The following is a 23,835-nucleotide window of genomic DNA, read 5'->3' as shown; positions in this document are numbered from 1 at the left end:
TCATCATCACCATCATCACCATCACCACCACCTTCCTCCTCCTCCTCCTCCTCCTCATCATCATCATCATCATCACCATCACCATCACCATCACCCTCCTCCTCCTCATCATCATCACCATCACCATCACCATCACCTGATGATCCTCCTCCTCCTCCTCCTCCTCCTCATCATCATCATCACCATCACCATCACCATCACCTGATGATCCTCCTCCTCCTCCTCCTCATCATCATCATCATCATCACCATCACCACCACCACCGACTTACATGTTTACGGGTCAGACTGAAGTAGTCCTGGGATCCAGACTCTGTATGTGGGCTGGGCATCAACTTCATGCGACGCAAACATGTCCGCCATTTCAGTTCACCTGGATCAAGAGAAGCACATGCAGATAGATGACACATTCTGTCAGACACAAAACTGAATTTTTCTAAATTATTGCAGGGAATAAAAAATTAGTTTCTTTAAAATGGAACATATCAACTCACCTGGTTCCCCATTGTTTTCGGCTGAGCGGAACTTGGCCCGGAGTGTGAGGATGCCGACATAGTGATTCTTGAAGCGTATCTCTCCCACCTGAAGATCATACAGATTACAGAGTACTCAAATACACACAATATGAAATCAAACACAATAGTAGCATGCACATTCCGGCAGTGACAGAGTGAGTGAGTGAATTATGTTCTGTACCTGCATTGACAACAATACTACAACCATGACAGCCAGCATACAGTTTCTAAAGGCAAGAATTTTAAATGTCAGCTTCTCCATTTTCTCAAAACAAAGCTACCATGATCATATCACCTGATGAGTAACATATACTCTGAAACATCATGTTCGTCGACATAAAGAATCTGGCATCCATAAAATGATAATAAAGTAACAGGGTGTTACGAGGGCTGGTCTAAATGTTCTAAGCCTAAATAACTTCAAGACTGGTGACACCAACTAATCTTATGAGTGTTGTTGGACACTGGTCTTAACCAGCATTTCCAGTTATTTTACTCAAATAGATCCACTAGGTCGAAAGCAACAGGTCCTTGAAGCATACTGGGGTATACATACTTGTGTACCCTTGTATACTGCAGTATTTGAGGTTGTGTAAAGGTTGCACCTTGATATATACAGAAGGGAAAAGGTTAGGAATCATGAATATTTGAGGAGATATATCATGTCATGTAGACTGAGTCCAAATTCATAAAAATATCCACAAAAATATTCTTGATCCTGAAAACAAAGTTGGTACCTATATATCTGTGATATCACCACAAATGAGTATACCTGCATATCAGCTGTGAATGAAAATTTTGTTTACAGCTCCACCAAAATGAACTTCGGAATTATCGGATACTGAATCTCACTGATATCAGATGGATGTTATACCACTCTGCGTGAAGATTTGACAACACCCTAAAAAATTTATTTAAAAGTCTGACCCGTTAAGATCTGGGGTAGAATTGGTCTTAAGAAACCCATGTTTGTTGCAAGAGGCGATTAAATCTAATCAGGTGGTCAGGCTCGCTGACTTGGTTGACACATGTCATCATATCCTAATTGAGTTGATCGATACTCATGGTCACTGGATTGACTGGTCCAGAAACCATTATTTACAGACCACAGCCATAGCTGGAATACTGGTGGGTGTGGCATAAAAAAACCCAACCAAACCAAAACACCAATCAACCAATCAAAAAGTCTCATGGAACAAGCAATGGGAAGAATCATGGGCTGCTAAGACCAATTCTGACTCAGATTTTCATGGGTTCATATGAAGCTATTCTCTATTTTAAGACTGAAATGGACAATGTGTCAGGTGCAAACACATCTACAAGAAAGCTCTAAGAATAACGATACATTCTACTTGTGTGTGACACACGACAAATATTGACATGGCAGCTTTAGTCACGAGACACATCAGGCAGGTACATCACTGATAAGATGATGATGCTTTACCTGAAACTCAAAATGAAACACAAAATCCACATCTAATTAACAGTGTTAAATGAAGGAGCTAGTTTCTAATGAAGAGTTACTACCTACCTCATCAACCGCTATGAGAAAAAGTTGTCATGAATTTTATCATTGCATAATGAAATAACTCAATATCTTTATAATCTAGCACTGCATGCTTACACAATGCCATTTAGAAAGTGGGCAGATGTAACACACATCATCACTGGGATTACACTTTGTCTCACTGATCTAGACTAACAGCTGTCGGACTTCCAACCCTACATCTAGGAGAAAAATGTAAGTGCACAAAAATGTCAGGGAACAAAAAACTCCTCTAATAACTACTAACAAGAGTAGATATCATTTATGCATATGTATGCTTTAATATATACAAAAATGTCTTCACCAAGTTCCAGGACGTTATGGATAATTATATGAAGAGGCATTATTTTGAATTGCTTCACAATGATCATTCATAAAGAGGTTAATGGAGTACTTATTTAAACAGATAACATTTCTTAAACAGATAACATTAACAATAAAGCAATTCAGACACACTGAACAGGATTTTTTAATCACCTTGAGTGAGGTAAAATGTTGTACTGCATTGGCATAATCTTATTTGTGATCTTAGACTTTGTTTTTCATGCCTGACAAAATATATGTGGAGTTTTTTTATCATCAAAGCAATGTTTACCATCATCAAGATAAAAAATTCAACTTTCAAGGTTACTGGATCCATATCCCATGAAAAATGAGTAAGGCTGACTTGTTAAAATAAGTAAGGCTGACCTGTTAGAAAACCTATACCAACACCAGTGTAATGTTTCAAAAGGTTTATTTGATAGCCTGTTTCATGAACATAAGCCAATACTTAAATCGTTGGAATTTCCAAGCAGCAAAACAAATGTAATTGCAGAAATACTTGCCACTAATTTTATTTTAGAAATATGGCATTCTTACAAGTTCAGGAAAGGAAGCAACTGAATTAAACCCATAACACACACAGAGGAAGACTAACTAGCATAACAAAAACCATGTCTCATTCAAACTAACACAGAGGAACCAAATACAGTTAGAATCACTTCTAGGAAAATAAAACCAGGGGCTCTGTAGCACACCTTTCTCAAATTGATGTATCATATTGAAGCTTGTGATAATTTACTGACCAACTATTTGATATTTTGTATTCTAGAAAGGGTGAGGGCTGAGATTTTGTATATGGGGACTAAATACTTTTTCAGGGACATTTGCAAAAACAGTTATATTTTGTACAATTAGAAGTTCTGAGCTGCGAAAAACATACAATGTTTCAACAATGTTTTGGCAGGAGACAATTTCCTTCTGTTTTTAACATACAGGCTGGTTTATAATATTGTTCAAAATTTCTCTGTGACAATAAACTGTTGGGATAAATACCTGGCTTCCACATGACAGAATATCGAATGGTCATTACCTTTCTTTATGTACATTCTATATCTACACACTAATTGGAGATCACACATCATATTCTAGTGTCTTGGGAAATTATGAAAAAGTGTGTACCAGGGACAATCATGACCCAATTGACTTCATAAAACTCAAAGAAATCTCTCCAATCTACACCTTCCAAAATGGATTTTCAGTTGTTTATGCCTTGAAAAATATATAGCATCCCTTATTGTCAAAAATTTATGCAAAATGTCCTGGATAAGTCCAGCAAAAAGAGATGAAAATGATATTCTTTACTGACAGACGACACACAATGGTGTAAGCACACATGGTCCTCTGGACCAAGTGAGCTAACGGAGGAAGGATAGAGAACCTATGAAGATCTATGTAACCCGTATACTCACGTACACATCCATCTAAAGAACTAGCTATATCTACATACCTTCACCCCTTCATCCTTAAAACAAAACACAAATGTTCACTGCAAGCACTTCACTAGACAAGAAGACAATCATTCATTGAAATATGTTTGGAGAATTAGAGTTTATCATATATATGAACAATTCACTTTCACAATGAGACACAGGCACTGAAATGTGAAACTTTGGTTTTACCTTTGTCAAAATATTCGCAAGCCACGTTTACCCCTGGCTATTCCTTTTAGGGCTTCCTGATGACTGGTAGTGAGTGAGTGGTTTTAAACTGCTTTTTGCAATATTCCAGCAATATCATGGCAGGGGACACCAGAAATGGGCATCACACATTGTACCCATGAGGGGAATTACATGGGCATCAATCTAAGCGATTTGGCTACAAAGCCATACATCAACCCAGTGAGTCTGACTAATACTCGTCTCTTATGACAAGCATTGGTTGCTGGAAGCCAATTCTAAACCAGTTCTTCACTGGTCTAAATCATGTAATAATAATAATAATTCATTTATATAGCGCCTAGTAACCATCTGACTTGCTCACTGGAGGATGTAATCAGAATCTGATTATTGCTACCCTGGATATTTTACCCAAGCTAGATGAGGTGCTAGATGGTAAAAGTCAGGCAATTTTGAACAAACTCACTTGCCCAAGGTGAGACCACATGTATCACGTGTGCTCCGCTGTGGGGCAGGACTGAAGTCCTAGAAACTGTCAGGAGAAATCCTATTTGAATCATTACATGGCTTACAGTATGTCAACAATGCTGTCTGAGGTCTCACATAGAAATCTTCAAACACAGCTCTCTCTGAGATTCATCACGTACAATCCATACATTTTACAAGCTTTTGCATGTTTATAAAATAAATACATAAATCAAAATAAAACTGTAGATTAAGTGCTTGTCACTAAATGGTACATTTAAATATATAAATGAAACTTTAGGTGCCTATATAATAACAATCCTTGATATCTCCAAGATCTCTTGTGCTTTCTAGACTTGACTATATAGCTTCCATGCTGGATTGAACTCTGTACAATTACAGAAGCTCCAAACAATTCAAAATGCTGCTGCCTGTATTGTGTGTCTAAAATCCAAGAAAGATCACATCACTTCATCACTCATTTTCCTACACTGGTTCCCTGTTAAGTACCATGTGAACTGCAAAGTATTGTGTCTCGTATATAAATGTCTCCACGGTCAAGCTCCAGAGTACCTATCTGAACTTCTTACACTGTACACCCCTGCAAGATGTCTCAGATCCCAGAATCAGCAGTTGCTTACAGTCCCCAAAGTCAGACTTGTCTCCTATGGTCAGAGGACCTTTACCTACACCACTACATTGATTTAGAATTGACTGCCAGCTGACAGATGTGCCGAATCACTGAACTCTTTCAAGTCCCTTCTGAAAACCCATTACTTCTCCTTCTCTTAAATCTTTCTTCCTTTTTTAATTCTAACTATTAGTAACTTCATATATATATTAAACATACATTCACCTTTTTTTGTAACGCCTTCAGCGAGCATCAAATGCACGGACACAGGTGCAGTTACAAATACCCTCTATTATTTATTATTATTATTATGATTATTATATACATAAGTCTCCACTATATCCTGGATGCATCCATGGCTCAGACCGATAGATTCATTACCTCCCTTGGCTGGCTTTTAATCAAATCAGGTGCCTACGCCGGAAATTTGAGCGAACCAATCACAAATCGCTTTTGCTTTTTAAATAAATTATCTTGGCAACGCAAACCATGCACATGTTTTCTGAAAGAGGTAGAAGGAATTCTTGCATAAGTATTATTTTAAGTTTCAGACCAATCACTTTGTCTGTATGATTTCCCCAAAATATAAGTTCACTGCATACAAACCTTCGCAGGTGTGACCCCTATCTTTGTTGACACAAGCAGCCTCCGTTTTAAAGCTGGCTAAGTAGCTGATTGGCTGCTGTGAAAATGCAGTGCCAGCAGAGGGAGGTTATAAATTTATCAGGGTGAGCCATAGATGCATCCTATACTGATGATTCATCGGAATGTTTACCTTGGAGATATCAAGGATGCTATAATACCTCTTTGGTTAATATCAATGAGGATCAGAGAAGTCAGATTGTAGAATTACTTTGATAAATTCATGTTACAACTACTAAAAGATGAACACCACCAAGGTAAAATTTAAAAATTTTATTTTACATAGAAAATATGTTAACAAAATTTTGGTGAATTAATCATCTGGCTTAGTGTATCAAATCTAAGCAGACAAACTGTATCAAAACAAAACACTTTTGTTAAGTGCATGTGTAAAATATTAAGTTCTAAGTGTTTTAATAATGAACAAATCTGGTTGGAGCTTGGTCACTGATATCAGTTGTGTATTAGTTTAAACTAAACCCACCTTATGGTAGTGAAAACTGTTATGGTCTGTGTAATTGAAAAGTATATAATATGCAACAAATAGGTCTTGTTTATTTATTGTATAACCATTATATTTACACAGAGCAATAGTCTGTAGATATTTTAGTCTGGACTGGACTGGACAACCCCAAGTCAATATGGCAGCTATATAGAAGCAGCCTGTAATTAATCATGTTTGGACCAGACGATCCAGTGATCAACAGCATGAGCATCAATCAACGCAATTGGTCTTTGGCGTGATGAGCCAATGGTTTAACCACTTGGCTACCCCACCGACCCCCAGAGAGAGACAAAAAAGGATAAAAACCGACATGCAAATCTGATCTTGCATTCTTCTCTATCAGTTATTGCCCATTTCCTATCAAGATCTAAGTCACCTAGAATAAATACGGGTTTTCAGTAAAGTCTAAATTAAACAGCTCAGGAGTATATCTACACCTTCAAACAGCGCCACAGCTGCTGTTGTGCAGCATCACTTGGAATTCCCAAATGAGAAATGTCCCTGTACAAGTAAAGGTGACTTTTGAGGAGATATGCATTTCATGAACTACTAGGTTAATTAAGAGAATGATGATTTTTGCTTTACTTCATGTTACTGCAGCAAATGCAGTACTGTTAAAAATGCCTCAGAGTTAATTAAACACACTAAAAACAAACCCTATTTCTTAACAAGGGGTTTGGAAATATTGTCTCCCAAAGGATAATCCTTTGCATCATAATATTTAGGTAGAAGACAAAACGGCTGTAAAGGTACTAGAATCAAACCTGATCATTGCTGCTAATCAAGATGTGATTACACAGCTTCACTGTACCATCTGTAGTATGTAGCAGTAATAGTTTGTCGTTGCATATTAATTAACATAATTGTAAAGGATGGCATGCATTGTAAAATTCACTCATTGCAGGAAAACTGTAATACATACCACTTCCTCATCCTAGTGATGCATGAAAGACACACCAACACTGACATTTAGCAACATAGAGAAGGCAGTTGACATGGCCTTGATCATGTCAGTATCAGGCTACAAGTGCACACAGATTTGTCAATATCATGTGTTGCTACAGTCACAACAGCCACAATATTAAAATTTAAAAACACTGAACAACAAGTTATGTGTGCAAATCACAACAAACAATTTGAAAGTACAAAATGTTGAGTGATGTGAACTAGCAAGGGAAATAAATGTTTAAACTTCCATATAAACGGATGATCAATTGATATTTAACTTAAGTTCCGTTTGATGTTTGCATGACAGATTTGGCACTTGTAACATAACAAAGTGGCATTAAGGTGTATACTGATACTGATTGGATCTTAACAATACATAAAAGGACACCAGTTTCATTTAGTAGGTAACAGTATATACCATGATGCCAGTTGCTCTGCATTGCAATCCCCTGTGATCTGTATAATAACTAGACAAATGCAGTGAACCATATGGACAGATTATATTTTTATGGTAAGATTTCACTTGGAAGTGGAAACAAAATTCTTTGAAACATTAAATGCATTAGACAATGTTAGATAATTTGTACAATTACTGTCCAACTCTCATATGTAACTACTCTGAAACAGTGAGTGAGTTTGGTTTTCCGCCTGACTAAGCAATATTCCAGCTATATGGCTGCGGCCTGTAAATAGTGAGTGAGTGAGTTTAGTTTTATGCCACACTCAGCCACGTTTCAGCCCTATGCCGGCAGTCTGTACATAATCGAGACTGGACCAAACAATCCAATGTTCAACCGCATGAACATCGATCTGCACGATTGGGGACCAATGACATGTCAACCAAGACAGCGAGCCCGACCACCAAGTCGCCTCTTACAACATGCATAGTCACTCTATGGCGAGCATGCGTTGCGGAAGGCTGATTGATGCGATATCAATATTGTGATGACATAACCAACTGTGCGATTACACAATGTAAGTGGATGTGATGACCGCACAGCTTAGGTGTTGGTAAACATGAGCATGTGTTCTGTTACAAGGAACTTGTTGTGTATGCCGTAAAGAATTGACTTATAATTTTGTGAGAGGAATGAGACTAACTGGATTAATTGGAGAAGGTTAGGAAATGCATCTAGCATACAATAATGACATTTAGCCAAATAATGCTAAACAGAATTATATGACAGCAGTTGCATATGCAATTGTCACATATAATATCACATTTAAAAATAGTGTCACAGGTTTTAATACTCTTTGACTCCATTACAAAAGTAAACAATGTCACTAAGACATAAAAGACAAGTTTATGCAAAATAGAAGCCACCGTTCAAGAATTTTCAATTACCTCTCGAGTCAGCAGTGCCGAAGACGTATGACATCCGAAAACATATGTTCAGTTGGACCATTTTATGCTGTTGTCTTAGTGTCATCAATACATTAACAATAGAGCTGATAGAGCCATGCTTTTATTGTGGCCATGTCGTCGATTTTACTAGTTCGCATTTCCTGTACAAATATATCAGAATATTATCAAAAACTGAATACTTACCTCTGGATGAATAACATTTGGGAACGTCACGTCGAATACTTTGCAACCTGAATGAAATTCAGCCTTTGGATCACCAACAAACAACAACACTGGGTTCTTAACATTACTGTGCAATGGTTTCTCCGTCATCTTGCTGCAATTATTTTAAATTTTACTTGTTTTTGAATGAGTAAGACGATAAATTCCTCTCTCCTGTGTTGTCAAGGAAGCTTTGTTCAACAGAGTTGCCTCCCTTTTAACAGAATTTCACGCACCTGTGTGAAAAGTCTCTTTTTAAAACTTAACTCATATTTGATGGATATATCAGGTTATTTCCGCGCTTAAAATGATATTTTACATTTTGGTAAGTTTGTTTTAGTTATTTATATTTTCTCGAAATTTCGCGACAGGGTGTGTACGATTTTTATCCAAAATGGCGGACGACTATGATGAGCCGATCTCTGACCAAGAACGTGTAAGAACGAATTATTTAATTTGACTTACGTTTAATTGCGCGATTAGATTCATCGAAACGACTTAAATGAGTTTAAATAACGGATTTTGTAATCCATGGCACTGTTCAAACATGTAGAGACCCGCATATGACAGGGGGTCGACCCCTCTGGTCTGCACTTCCGCCTCGACCGGCTTACTTTAGCATGGGCGTGTTCATTAAATATTGTTTTCCGGACACAGGGCTAGGACCTTTAAGCAGGTTGCCGTTTCTTTAATCCCAAAATTTAAAATGATGACCCTATGTCTATTTATGAGAAGATAATTAAAGTCAGCGCTTAATGTTGTATTCGGTGTCAATGACATCATCAAACCAAACTGGCTGAAGTAATAATCGGAAGTACACAGTCACCCTACTATCGCCTACGCTCTTTCCTGCTCATTATGATTTAACAATACGAACACCTCCAGTAGTTTTTTCTCTGTTTTTTTTTAAAAACTAGACTACTACTACTACTACTAGACATAGCTATAAATTTAACAGCAGGCATGCCACTGGATGCTTTTTAGTTCAGCTGTTTGTGTTTTCAAAACATCACTATGTTTTCCATGCAGCAATCTATTCTCTTTCTTGTCTGTTCATTCTTTGAAAGTTAACTTTATAACATGTTCAGCAATGGTAATTGGTCAATAGTAACAATAATTCTACCATGCATCATCACTTTACAGAGAAACCAGTGAGTTTACCATGTTTGCTTTGGAACTACATGGGAAATATATACACCAAACACACATGATAATTGGCTATGAACCTGGTTTATATAAACGTTCCCTGGACATTGTCAGCAAAGAATGATATAGCGGATGGTAAGAGTTCTCCTGTACCCCCTCCCAAAAACCAATGTTATGAACTCACAGTGACATGCATATAACTCTACATATACAGTCAGTGAAGTGTACAAGGAGTAAAAGCGGATGTCAGAACAGATGCATCAAGACCACATTCTATGCCAGAAGCCTGGTTGCATATAGTGTCAATCTCAGGAAATGGGTGTGGATTTAATAAATTCAGCTTATTGTCAACTGTTGCCATTTTTTAAAATGTTTTCAATAAAAGAAGATCTGTATGAATTTGAAAAAAATGCACAATATGCTGTATTTTCCAATTATCAGTTGGAATTACTCTTTTCTAAAATTACTATTAATTGTATTACTCTTTATGTCTAAGCGTATACATGTTCATGCATTCAGTTTCTATATACCAATATACTGGTAATGATATACTGGTAATAAGATGCGCTTCAAATTTTTATAAATATATGAGCAAAAGACCACTCTGCATATATGTTTGATCAGCATTCTGGAAGTTGGTAAACAAAAAATTAGCATGCGACTTTATGGATAACATCCCTTCAGTTTACAATGAGATAAGAATCTGCATTAAAACACTTCCGTGTACAGTTAACGAGATGTTTGATCACCGAATTGTCTAGTCCAGACTCAATTATAAATATAGAGACTGCTGCCATATAGGTGGAATGTTGCTCCGAATTGCATTGATGAAACAACACACAAATAAAATCCTATACATATAGCATGGAATCATTTGCATGAGCAAAGAATTTACCTGTATGCAGGGATTGGGAAAGGCAGGGGCCATGGGCTATTTTGGACATTAGAATGTGAAATGGCCCATTAAAATTTTGAAGTTTACTATTGATACAAGGGCAGTGGCCCATTCTAAATTCAGAAAATGCCTACTAATCCTGAAAATGGCCCATTACCATGATTACATCAGTAGGCACCAAATCTGCTGCACCAGCAGAGGTAAGATATTGCAGTTGCCTCTAAAATTACAATGTTAGGATGCATCCAGTACTGGTCATATTTTCCTGCAATATTTCAAAACAGCACTGTAAATGATGGAAATATCCTGTATTAAATAGGTTTAGTTCTTTTGTGTGTAATGAAAATGGCAGTTAAAAAGCATTCACCGATCAAAAAGACTTTCAGACATGGATTAATGTGAACCTTTATGGAGATAGTAAAGTTGATATCTTTCTCACTCTGTTCATAAAGAGTCATATTAAGAGTCATGTTGATATCATGATGCATTCTGTCTTCAGTGTGACAACTTTAGAGAGGTAATTCAGTATTGGTAAGTTGCACTGACAGACACACCTCACAAGCAACAAGTGTTGAACCTCTGTGAAACTGTTTATGATATGAAAAATCATTTTAAAGAGCATAAGTTGGTTATTCATCATATCCATTGTCATCTGGCATGGCCATGAGACTCTATCTAAAGTGTCTGACAGTTTAAATAGGTGTAACAAATTTCAGTTATAACAAGTTCAGATTTGTGGTCCATCTTTGTTAGAGCAGGTCTAGACCTTCTTTGTAGTCTAGTGGATAGAGTGTCTGCTTAGAGAGCTGAAGGTTTGTCATTTGGTCCTTGTCCGCATGATGGACAATGAAAAAGATACTTGTTACCCTGTCTGGCACTAGGAGGTAAAACAAGGATTGGTCATCTCAGAGTGACCGAGTGGTGCCACACACCACACCACACCACATGTCCACCATGCCACACCACACCCTCACCACACTGTCACCACGCCACACGCCACACGCCACACCCACATTACACCAAAACTATATTTAAGCACACAACATTCTTGGAAAAGCTACAGAGGCATACGAAACAAAAATCGTTAAGTGCCACTTAGTATGTACGATATGTGATTATGCTTTGTGTATGGCATACAGAAAATTTCAAGAGTCCACAACTTCCTTTGCTTTGATGATGACAGTCCTTTGTCATCTGCTGTTACATTGGCATAAAATTGTTGACACAAGGAAATTGCAACTGCAACACATCAAGAGGTGGTATTTCAGAGAGGAGACTTCAGCAAGCCATGCTTGCCATAAAAGGCGACTACGCTTCTCATAAGAGGTAACTAACAGGATTGGGTGTTCTGGCTCGCTGACTTGGTTGACACATTTGTTCCCAGTGGCGCTAATTGATGCTTCTGCTGTTGATCACTGTATTGTCTAGTCCAGACTCGATTATTTACAGACTGCTGTCATTTAGCTAGAATACTGCTGTGCGCTGCATTAAACTTAAAGTTAAACAACAAACCAACTAATCATAACTTTCCAGTACCCTTATGCTGGCTAAAAAGATCCTTGATATTACTAATTGAGGTTCCTCATGCTTTCATTCATACCTCAATTTGAAACCTTGCACTTTTGCTTTGTTCTTTGATGTCTTTTTTACTCTGATGAAGCCTGTGTATGCTATAGAGATTCCAGAGCACATACAAATTTATCAATACCTACAACTTACTGGGTTTGCATCAGTCATCCCGTAATACAGGGTTACAACTCATTCTACAATATCTTTGATTTGGTAAATTTTTATGTCAATGATGCAAATTGATGGCATTTATTAATAGTGATGCAAAATTATTTATTTACTGCCACAGAAGTGATTGAGTCGGGTTTTATGCTCCTTGTAACAATATCACAGCAGGGGACACCTGGAATGGACTTCACACATTACACCCATTTGCGGAATCAAACTCGGGCCTTTAGCTTGACATGCTAGCGCTGTAATCACTGTGCTACGCCTGCTGCTACACAAAGGTTACATTTATGAAGATTAGATAGGTTAAGAAAGACAATGAGAAAGCTGAAAATTCAGTTTGAGTGGTAGTTAGCATGAGATTGATTATGGAGATTTTCATGGTTTACTCGTATCTATACACACATCAATGTGTAAAACTTAGAGTTTCCACTCTGCTAGTTTTTCCTGGTCCAGATTTGATTATTGAAACAAACAAAATAAATACATGAACTTTCGACATGTTTAGGATTCATCATCACGAGAGGTTATCATTTAGCATGTTCAGCCGTATCAATATGTATTACTCCGGATTAATAATAATTTAATGTCAGTCAATAAAAGTTAGACATGTAATAAGATCATCAGTCTAGTGTACACAGTGACCAAACTTGGCCTAGGTGTAATTGTGTTAAACATGATCATTAACAACCATTAATGTCAATGAAACAGGCCATGGCCAGTAGTGAAATCAAATATAAGACATAACTATTTTACCTGAGGGCATGTTGATGTATCCGTTGAGAATGAGTAAACCAGTGTTTCTTGATGAACTAGGTCTCCTTAACTACTTCCTCTATGGTAGATTACTGCATGAACATGGTCACGTTGATCTAGGATACAACCAGGAAGTAGCAGCTAAATATCTATAGATATGCTTCACAGTCAGGGCAGGGTATCAGCAAAGCCGGGCCCTTAATCACGATATAGCTTCACATAGATTCAGTTTTGATAAGTTTAGCAGGAAGTAGAATATTTACTTTTCTACGGCTTGTCTAGCTAGATCTCCACGAGGACTACTACCAAGCATGAGTAAGGCTGAGAAACTCGAGAAAGTAAGATTTACCTTTAAACCTATGTCGTAATTTCTTGATTGAGTTAAATCAACATGTTACTTCAGGAATGTTTTGCATATCAAATTAACCAAGATATAGTGAGCTTGAACCTGTGAACACAGTAATCATGTTGAAAATTGCACATGAAGTATAATACTGTATTTGATGAAAGCAAGAGGAATGTTGTACTTCATTCCTAGCTGTGAATGGTTGTTGGAAGTTAGCATGTAGTAAATATCTTCATGATGTCATATTTACCCAGGTCTGTATTGTGGGCAAGGTGAAGGTGACTTTATGGCATTGTTTGAAAACTTGGCTAAATGCCAGGTGTTTGGGTTTTGTTTCTTTGTATAAAGTGTGATGTCATTTTCAGGACACATGTATTGAAGCTCATGGTAGAAATGACAAAATTGTTGTTGTTCTTTTTTTTCCCTTGCGCTTGCCCTTCTTATCAAACATTTGTATCATTACTCATGCATTAACTAATGCTAATGATATCATCTGTCACTGCTTTTAACAGAGATTTTTTGTGATGATTAAAATATTGTTTGTTGCTTCCATTTATGGAAAGAAGGAAACTGCAAATGCCAGCATCAGAAGGGGATGTTTTTTTCCCAGTGATTTTGTATATTTGTATTATTTGTGATGTATGTATTGTGAAACCTATTTGACTTCTGTGGTATCACTTGTTCCAAGGGATTCAATTTCTCACATGGGTACAATATCAGAAATCAATTTCTTGTGTTCCAAGCATGATATTGCGGGAATATTGCTAAAGGCAGCGTAAAACTAAATTTACTCACTCACTCCAAGTGACATCATCTTGAAGTAATGTCTGTATTTGTTGACTTTTCCAGATTGACATGGTTCACCAGGGATAGCAAAAGAGATGCCTACCCTTCCGAATTTATCGGAATCATCCCGAAAATTACATGTCAATTACGCTCTTCCGTCAAAGCCAAAATCATTCAGATTTTTTTTATTTAAATGTAACAAAGATATAGATAGTCTTACTTACTAGCAGGGCTAGGATAAGTAATAATGATTAGATAAATGGAACAGTTTATTTACAAAAGTTCTCAGATCTCAAGAAAGTATTCCAAAAGTGGAGTAGGCAGCCTGATAAATTCCGTGCACTGTTTATTTTATTCACAACACTGAGTACTGCAAACAGGTTTCAGTTTGTATAATGATTGCAATGTATAGTGGCATTGAAAAGATTTGTTCCTTGAGTGCGACAGTTTATAGGGATCCCTAATTTATAGGGGTCCCTAAATTCTTATTTTTTTTCTATCTTAGAGAGCTCTGATTCCTAACTGCACCAATTTGAAGTGGGCATATCTTTTGGAATGCAATTTTTTTAATCATGTTCATAGAGCACCATAGGGCACCAAACCATAAATTAGATGTACCTTTTGTGAAAAAAAGTATCCACATCTTTTCATGATCCAGACTTAAAACATCACAACATTTATGTCTTTTATTGTTTAATACATCAGTAAACATTATGTAAACGTGTAAACCTGAACCCAGTGATGAATAGTTCAGCTTCATTTGTCATGGACTTACGAACTAATCCACAAACAATGTAATCATACCAAACAGGATATCCTGTCACATGCAGTGGCATTCAAAATGGTTGTGTCTATGTTGAGCTGTGTGATGGAGAGTGCCACAGATAAAATGTTTGCTGGGTTTGTTTGTTTATTGCAATTTGCATATTCCATTAAATGAAGCATGGTATTATATTATATCATGGGGGGTCATTTTAATTTTCACTGTATCCAAGCACACAAATCAAGCAGTATTTTATTTCAGGGAACACTTGTGTGTGTTATTTTTTTTTTTCATATGCAATCTCAATGAAATTTTTTATCTTTGTGCTCACTACCTCCACTCAAACACCTTATGAGGTCATATGACAGTTCATTTTGGAACTAAATTCTTATACTCCTGTAAAATGATTCATAAGAAGTTAGCATTAGCCAATAAGAAAGAACCTTTTGAAATATTTACCAAATTATTTTCAAACTGAATGACTTTCCACTCAAGGCTTTGATAGATATTTTGTATAAATACTTTATTCAAAAGTAAGTTATCAAAAGGAGCTGGGATTGTTTAGCTCTAACATCACTAGGAGCAAGTCGCCTCTGTTTCAGATCTGTATTCTTTTTAAAAAAAGAATACTCCAGATACATAGATTACTGTTATAACAGAATCAGTCATAAATCTTGTAACTTTTTGTTCAGTATTGAGACATGCTGCATGATTTGAAAACACTTCAGGAGTGTTACGCTCCCAGTCTGATAAATAGCACTCTGATCATGTCAGTTAGTCTTAAGTGTTAATGAGACCTGACCCACAATAGGATGTACTCAGATCTTTCTATATTGATACATGGTGGTGGGTTAGCCAAGTTGTTAAAGGATATGCTTGTCACTTCAAAGACCCAGGTTCGATTCCCCACAAGGTGAAGCCCATTTCTGGTGTCCCCAATGGTGATATTGCTAAAAGCGAAGTAAAACCATATTCACTCACTTTAGTGATACCGAGGACTAAGACCTGGAGCCTAGCATGGCATATCACTACTTCCATGATGCATGTGGTTTGTTTGTTTCAGGTCCGCATTGCTTCCAACTTCATCATGCATGCTCCGCCTGGGGAGTTCAATGAAGTCTTCAATGGTAAGGACAGTTCACACTTAACTATTACTCACTGGTTGCAGAGATGATGATGATGATGATGATGATGATGATGATGATGATGATGATGAAATTCACATGAAAATATACTGGGATATGTTTTATAGTTGTGCTTGAAACGTAACGGTTTTTGCAGACCTCCACATCATTGTTTACATAAGGTACGAGTCTTCATTATTGATTGATCTAGTGCTGATTTTTGTTTCTTACACATGTTACAGTATGTAGGAATGAACAGGGACATAATTTGACCTGCAAACTTAAAAAATTAAGTCCTTACTATTGTTGTGGGTGTCATCAATTTTGTACACATGTACTAGGGGATGGTCATTGATGCAGTGGGATGTGGAATTCACTTACTGAATTTTAGTGGGGGGTATTCACACTGTATATGCGTCTCCATTAAATTCATCACAACCACCACAAGCTATATATTAGGAACCGTCCCTAATCACTTTATTTAGTGCACAATTATTAATGATTATAGTTCATTTAATAAATTCTGTACAAACATGTCTTTTGTATTTTCCAATATATTTTGAGAGTTTCATCCCTTAATTGTAGCAGGATCCTGAGATCATGGATTGTTAAGCACCAGTATATCCTGAACAAAAGTATTTTTGTTTAATATCTGAGACCCACATCACCTCCACCCTTCCTTTTATAAAGGATGCTTTTGATTAAGCTGATGTTATAAATACTGTGTTTATAGTGACTCATTCCATATTAAACTGATGATATGTTTGTGTTTAGATGTGCGTATTCTTGTGAATGAAGACAACCTGCTGAAAGACAAAGCTTCCGGGTATGGTATGGGATGACTTTGGCATCCTTTAAGTGGAGTGTTTTATTTCCCACATTGCATGAATTTGTCCCATAGATAATATTACCACTCCCCTAAACAGCCAATTATGTTGTTTATTATTTATATTACCAACAAGAAAATATCAACATTTTCATTCATTTATCTGCTGGTTCGCTTATGTTTTGGACAGAAAATAATTCAGACTCATTGGGTTTAATAGGTGGTTTATAGTTGTTTTTTAAACTCATACTATGTATTACTACACTATGTCAATAGAGTAATTGTCAGAATGATGTTGTTTCAATATATTTTACTGGTACAGTGGAAAAATTATCAGGGCAAGTGATTTTACATGTGCTGCTGTCCTGGAGTGCACTAACAATTTTTAAGTTATTTCCACCCTTGTGTCGCTGTCCTAGAGTGCACTAGCAATTTTTAAGTTATTTCCACCCGTGTCGGTGACTGGTAAAGACATGCTGCTGTTGATCCCTTACTGTGTTTTGTCCTCAGTGCTTTTGCCCAGTACAACAAGGACCAGTTCACACCATGTAAAGTGGATGGATCATCGTATCAGGTGAGTCCTGAGTCCCCCTCACACAGTGTTGGGATCTGTGCTGATTTATGCTTGTGAGCAGGGGTACTCAGAACATTTGATCTAGACTGTCAGATTCATCTTTGTGGAGGCTGTAGTGGCTGAGTTGGTAAGATGGGTGACTGGCCAGTGATTACTTGGCTCACTCCAAGAGTGTTGATTTAAATCGAAGCTTAGTGGTTGAAGCATTGGCTCATCATGCCAAAGACTGGGTTTGAATCCTCTCATTGGTACCATGTGTGAAGCTCATTTATGGTGCCCTCTGCATTGTTATTGCATGAATGTTTCTCTAAGCGAAGTAAAACCAAGCTCACTTACTCAGTCAAATCCCAGATACAACCTAAAAGAAGAACTGAAATCGGTATTTTACTGAGAGAGTGTAACCTCAAACATAACATCAGTTACATTTGTCCACTGTCTACAGAGGCTCTGTATTCATGTCAGACATGACTCTTATTGCTAGGTTTCAACGAAATATCAGCTGTTATTGGTTCATTTGTTACCTGTGTTCTGAATTATAACACTACATGCTTATTGTGTACAGGCCCTGATCACAGAGCACAGCGACCAAGGTGAAAACCGCTTCCTTGATCCCAGAACAAAGCAGTCTTTCAGGTAATCCATTGTGTTTCTGTGGTATCAATAGTTGTGAAGTGCAATAGTGCATTGATTTTCGTCGCATATACTCTTAGATGTATAGCTGTTCTATTCTGATTTCTACATCAAAGTCAACACAAAGATCTTGAGTTCAACGCTTCTCTATTTTTGCACACACAAACAATTGACGTACATATCGTTTAGCTATAAAAATAGTGATCTAAATTCATATTTGTTGTCAAATACTCTATGATTTTCAATATCCTTTTGTCAAAGTGTATCTAATCCTTTTCTAAAGAAGAACGTGTGATGGTGTTGTGTCGTATGACATATCTTTATTACAAGCCATCGCATAGCAGTCATCTCATCATCTGGTCTTGTGTTTAAAAATCCACACCGTCACTTATCGATAATCAGTTATGATTTTAGAGGTTGATTCCCAACAGTAGACACCATAAAGATTTCACCAAACAACAAACAGTATTTTGAGATACAGTATTCCTCTGCTTGCAGATATGACCACCTAAGGAAGGAGGGCTCGGACTTCCAGCCAGCTAATGTGGATCAGAAAGCTGAGAGCTGGCGGGCAGCCGTAGAAGCAGCAATCGCAACATACGTAGAAAACCACTATAAGTATGGTGTGTCCAGCGTCTACGGTAGCAGCTCCGGAGGTGACGTCACCATCACTGCCTGTATAGAGAGCCATCACTTCCAGCCCAGAAACTGGTGGTATGTATGCATATTGCTCAACATTTGTCAGCATGTGTTTCATTTGTGCGAAGTGTTTCAAGCTGTAACAGGACACCATAATATGGACATACAGATTTATGTTATTAATTTGCAATTAACAACTAATGTATGCAGTTCTATCAAGATGTTAGACCCCTGTGAACTTCTACATTAGGATTTATGTTGAGAGGACTATACTTGTTGTCTGACTAGATTGGTGCATTGTTTCCTGATTAGATCAATGCTCACTATAAGAATCACTGTATTGTCTCTTCCAAACACTATCATCGTTATATGACTGTAATATTGCCAGTGCGAGTTATAATTTTAACTCACTCACTCCAAACACAATCATTGGCAGACTGCCATCATATTGCTGGAGCACTGAGTGTCTAATTAGACAAGAAACAAACAAAATATGTTTTGAATGAGATCTGTGTGACTACATGTAGCAGTAAGTCATGGGCTGACAGATATCCCAATCAGTATTTGAATGGTTTAGTTATGTGGCTGTAACCATCTGATGGTGCTGTAGGCCGCTGGAAGCTGTGCAAGAATTGTTCCCCTGTTCTGGTGGTGGAAATGAAAAATGGATTGGGAATCGGGTTGAGCATCAGTTGGGTGTCACATGGATGATGGACATTGTTCATTTAACACCCAGTTTGTCTGTGCTGTGCTGTGCTGTGCTGTGCTGTGCTGTGCTGTGCTGTGCTGTGCTGTGCTGTTTTAGACTTAGTTCACTAATCAATTGATATTTTTGGCGGTTTTGATGGCTTCCTAAATCCAAAAAGCATTGGGGATTGTAATGATGAGTCCAGACAGGGCCATCTTCACTAGAACATTTACATGAAGACTTTCTTGAGGTTTTCCCATTAAATCCATAGAAATAATATTTTAAATAGTCAAGTCGAGCAGGATGTCATGATTCATTCTGTTTAAAATATCTGATGTGCTATTAAATACAAAGGTAAAGAGAAGCTGCTACGATGCAATTTTGAATATTTTTATACTGGACAAAAATAATTAGGGATTTATGTAAATTTTGAAATTATGAGTAATGATCTATTTATTCATCGACAATCTGATAAAATGTCATAGAATTTAGAAATACCAATATCGAAAAATTATTTGTCCAGTATATTATGTCTGTGTACTTCCCCAAGGTTTTACAACACGCTGTCTCCATGCTTGAAATAGCCCTGTGTCTGCCCTGCAGTAAATGGGTATCTGGAGGGATGTGATAGTAGTATGAAGAGAATTCAGTTATAAGATATATAACTGATGCTTGACTGATTCCATTACTGCATTTTGTCCAAGAAGTTGTATCAGATTTTTGTGTTTCAGGAACGGCCGGTGGCGGTCACAGTGGAGTGTCACATTCCCCTCTTCAGGTGGCAGTGCACAGCTCTCGGGGATACTTAAAGTGCAGGTAAGCAACAGCTGAGTCTCTACCATACACACCCTGTAAACAGGCTAGAATTGGTCTTCCATTTGGTGGGATATTCCAGGGTTCATTTCCAAATATAGGTACAGTGTGTGAGGACCATTTTTGGTGTCTCTTGCTGTGATGATTAAGGAATATTCCTAACAGGGTGTAAAACAAAAGTCGCACTGTTTGCCACAAGAGGTGACCATCTTTGTAAGTAAGGGAGCTGAGTTACTGGATTTGGGGGTCTGCCACACTGACATTGCACACTAATGTACAGACCTCCATCACATGGAATATTGCTGAGAGCAAACAGCAATAAGATACACAGTGTTAACTTTTGTATTGAGACCTATAACATAGTGATGATTGGCAGAGTTCTCTATGGGATACTTACATTCCTTATTGTTCTTCATAAATATCTATAATACAGGAACAGTCCATGATATTTTTCTTTAAGCATATAATATCATATTTCAAGTAACAATGGCAAGTGGATTTTGATGCTTATTGAGAAAATTATTATAATTGACCCTATTTCACTTTGTCCTCAAGTCATTTTATTTAGAAAAATGACAGCCACTGTGTGAAATGGGGCAAGAGAATGCAGTTAGAAATGTATACTAATCGTTGAGTTATCAATAGTTATCTCACTTGTGCACTGAGTTCAAATATCATTACACAGTATATGTACCATTGAAAAATTAGGGGATATTGGATTTACAAGATTGATAAAATGCAAATGATAAAGTCAAAGGGGAAACAGATGACGAAAAGAAATTAAGGGAAAATGTGACAATTTATTCCATTTCTGTGGAAATGTCTCATCTGTATGCATGTATATTACGTTTTCTCATGTGCATTGTCATTGGCTATTGGTATGCTCGCAAAATGGAATAATCCCTTTTTTTTCAATGGTTGGTATACTATATATATTTAGTTTTAATATAGTGATACTTTCATAACAAGTGGTAGTGTGAATGACTCTCATTATGTTTTCAGGTTCATTATTATGAAGATGGAAATGTGCAGTTAGTCAGCTCCAAAGAATGTAGTGAAAAGTTAAATATATCAGTGAGTTGACTGAATTTTTTACAGTTAATGTCTTCAGTTATGTTTTGTGACTTGATTGACAGGTTGTTTTGTTTCAAAGATACCTTCACAGAGAACTCTTTCAAACGTCTGTGAAAGGCAATTTAGAATATGTATAGATGAAGGAAACCAAGTTCTGTGGATAGAGAGCAGGATAGTCAACGTCTTAATTGCATTGGGTGCGAAGTCTGGTGCAAGTACTAACACTATTGTCACTAACTCGATAACAATGTTGGTACCTGCACCGAAACATCACACCCACTGCAGTAAAGGAGCTGACTATCCACAGAACTTGGTTTTCCTATATTTCAAACTTCTTGATTGCATTTTATTGTTCGCATGTATCCAAAATTCATGATCTTTACTGCTTTTACCCTACAGAATGCAGAGCAAACAGCTAAGAATTTTGTAAGCCTAGTTTCCGATGCTGAAAATGAGTACCAGGTGAGTTAAAATGAATCGGCACTGATAATTATTTTGGTGATTCTCAAAGAGAGTGGGTCAGCAGTATTATTGGTTGATAAGACTTGTTGATTCTATTTCATGATACCCAGAGATGGTGCTTGTTCCTCAGAGTATTGATCACTTGCTTACTGGTCCAGATTCAAGTATTGCATAACCGAATACTGCCGAGTCTAAACTTAGACAATAACCAGAGCACAATATTCACAATCTTTAAACCTACTTACAGAAGTTTGGGCAAGTTGTTTTTGACAGAGTTGATATTCAAACCTATGGACTATTTGTTTCCACAGAGAGCGTTGTCTGAGAATTACCAGACCATGTCTGATACAACCTTCAAGGCGCTACGTCGTCAGCTGCCTGTGACCAGGACCAAGATTGACTGGAACAAGATCATAATATCTGGCTACAAGATAGGTGGTGAGCTCAAGAATGCGTGAGTGACTCTGTCCTCGTTGTCGCTGTACTCATTGCCGTTCCTGCTGCCCATGCTGTCGTCATGGACATTGCCGCATCACCCTCGGACCTGCTCCCTGGGGGTCGACCTCGCCTCATCAATATTATGTTTCATCGCTAATACTTTTGTAATCAGTCTAATTTTGTATGCTAAGTACAATCCATGTTCAGTTTTGTATCTCTTAGCCAGTATCGAGATTTCTCTTCTGTTTTAGTATTGCCAGTTAAGGGGACTTTTACTGAATTATATTTTTTCCCCAAATGTTAAAAAAAAACAAGCTATTTCCATGCAGAGATTCACCCAGATTATTTGGGAAAGATTTCTCAATGTTCATTTGAAAGCTTCTAAAGGAATTGTTTTGCAAAAATACAGAATTCATCATGAATTTCTTTAGTCCATGGACTGTCTTTTATTACTGATATGCTGAGTGAGTAGTTCAGCGGCCCCCAGAAGGCACACAAAGATAGCATTGACTAAGTAGGCTGGCCAACCTGTCTATGACATGTGTTTGTACCGATTTGCTGCACTGCGCATTGAAATTTGATGGAAATACTCTTTTATATCTTTCCCAATCATGCACATGTAGATACTATGTAATCACAGGTAATTTATCCGAGGTATTTATAATTAATGACTTCTCTACCTTGTGATTCTAATGAAAGGATAAAGTTTATAATTTTCATGCTTGTCAAATGGTTTAGTTGTTTTTCCCTGCTCCTTTTTTCAAATGATGGTTGTAAACTTAGGTTCACTCATTTTGAACTTGCTGGCTTCTTTCAGTTGATTGCTAAACATTTGAAGATTTCATGTTTCTGTCAGACACAAGTGCTGGTTAGTTCTTGAATATGTAGGATAATTTCTTTGCTGTAGATGAGATATTTGAAAATGACTCTCCTAAATTCTAAACTGATAAGTCATTTTAGGCTCATGTTTGATTTCTTTCAGTAGCCCAAAGACATCCATAGCAGAGAAAGTAAACCATTGACTTCTTTCAGTCAAAGTCCATGACAATTAGTTGCCCTTTCTCAGTATAGTTCTAGTGCATTATTATTGCCAGATGTTCAAAATAAGTCAGCTTGAGTATTCTGCCACTCTGCCTGATGTTTTCGCGTAACCATGGTAACTGTACAGACTTCCTTGTGTTGATTTTGTTGTATCCCTCCTTTGTTTTTGTTTATCATCGATCAAAGTATGATATAAATTGTAAATTATTTTGTCTCAAGTTCTCTATGAAAGGACTATGGGTTAAATGGGTTAAAGACTAAATTCATGTAACTAGCCCAATATTCACATTGGGAATGCATTTTTTAAATGATTAAAAAATTAATTATAATGACATCAAA

General features: G+C 37.1%; 2 protein-coding genes across 6 annotated transcripts in view; one reads left to right on the top strand and one right to left on the bottom strand.

Moving 5' to 3' along the window:
- LOC137296695 (nicolin-1-like) overlaps positions 1-13,390 on the bottom strand; it is a 27,303-nt gene extending 13,913 nt beyond the window's left edge. Inside the window, exons 1-5 of one of the 4 annotated variants that reach the window (XM_067828520.1) lie at positions 8,741-8,943; positions 7,166-7,177; positions 3,832-3,846; positions 494-581; positions 272-372 (exon numbers count right to left, since the gene is read on the bottom strand). In XM_067828520.1, the coding sequence (XP_067684621.1) occupies positions 272-372; positions 494-581; positions 3,832-3,846; positions 7,166-7,177; positions 8,741-8,869 (345 nt within the window). In that variant the 5' untranslated portion in view covers positions 8,870-8,943. Of the gene's footprint in view, positions 1-271; positions 373-493; positions 582-3,831; positions 3,847-7,165; positions 7,178-8,740; positions 8,978-13,292 lie in introns of those variants that run through there. The other 3 variants (XM_067828519.1, XM_067828518.1, XM_067828517.1) reach the window with 3 other exon arrangements.
- On the top strand, positions 9,131-23,835 carry LOC137296694 (F-actin-capping protein subunit alpha-like). Of its 2 annotated transcripts, none has more exons than XM_067828515.1 (10): positions 9,131-9,194; positions 16,251-16,314; positions 17,086-17,137; positions 17,648-17,711; positions 18,274-18,344; positions 18,840-19,055; positions 20,400-20,484; positions 21,484-21,555; positions 21,955-22,017; positions 22,329-23,835. In XM_067828515.1, exons 1-10 carry the CDS (start codon positions 9,153-9,155, stop codon positions 22,473-22,475), a joined length of 876 nt encoding a protein of 291 aa, XP_067684616.1. In that variant the 5' UTR covers positions 9,131-9,152; the 3' UTR covers positions 22,476-23,835. The 2 variants fall into 2 exon arrangements, with proteins under 2 accessions (XP_067684616.1, XP_067684617.1); XM_067828516.1 differs by lacking the exon at positions 9,131-9,194 and adding an exon at positions 13,422-13,630.

Source organism: Haliotis asinina, chromosome 9 (assembly GCF_037392515.1).
Source record: "Haliotis asinina isolate JCU_RB_2024 chromosome 9, JCU_Hal_asi_v2, whole genome shotgun sequence".
Taxonomy (NCBI): Eukaryota; Metazoa; Mollusca; class Gastropoda; order Lepetellida; family Haliotidae; genus Haliotis; species Haliotis asinina.
The sequence above is the reverse complement of the archived record's forward strand: the minus strand, read 5'-3'. Positions and strand labels throughout refer to the sequence as shown.

What these genes read in the sequence shown, in the direction of transcription:
- LOC137296694 (XM_067828515.1), top strand. Translation starts at nt 9,153, where the DNA reads ATGGCGGACGACTATGATGAGCCGATCTCTGACCAAGAACGT. An exon ending in TGGATGGATCATCGTATCAG is followed by an intron (nt 17,712 to 18,273) that starts GTGAGTCCTGAG and finishes TATTGTGTACAG; the next exon opens with GCCCTGATCACAGAGCACAG. An exon ending in GTGAAAAGTTAAATATATCA is followed by an intron (nt 21,556 to 21,954) that starts GTGAGTTGACTG and finishes TTTACCCTACAG; the next exon opens with AATGCAGAGCAAACAGCTAA.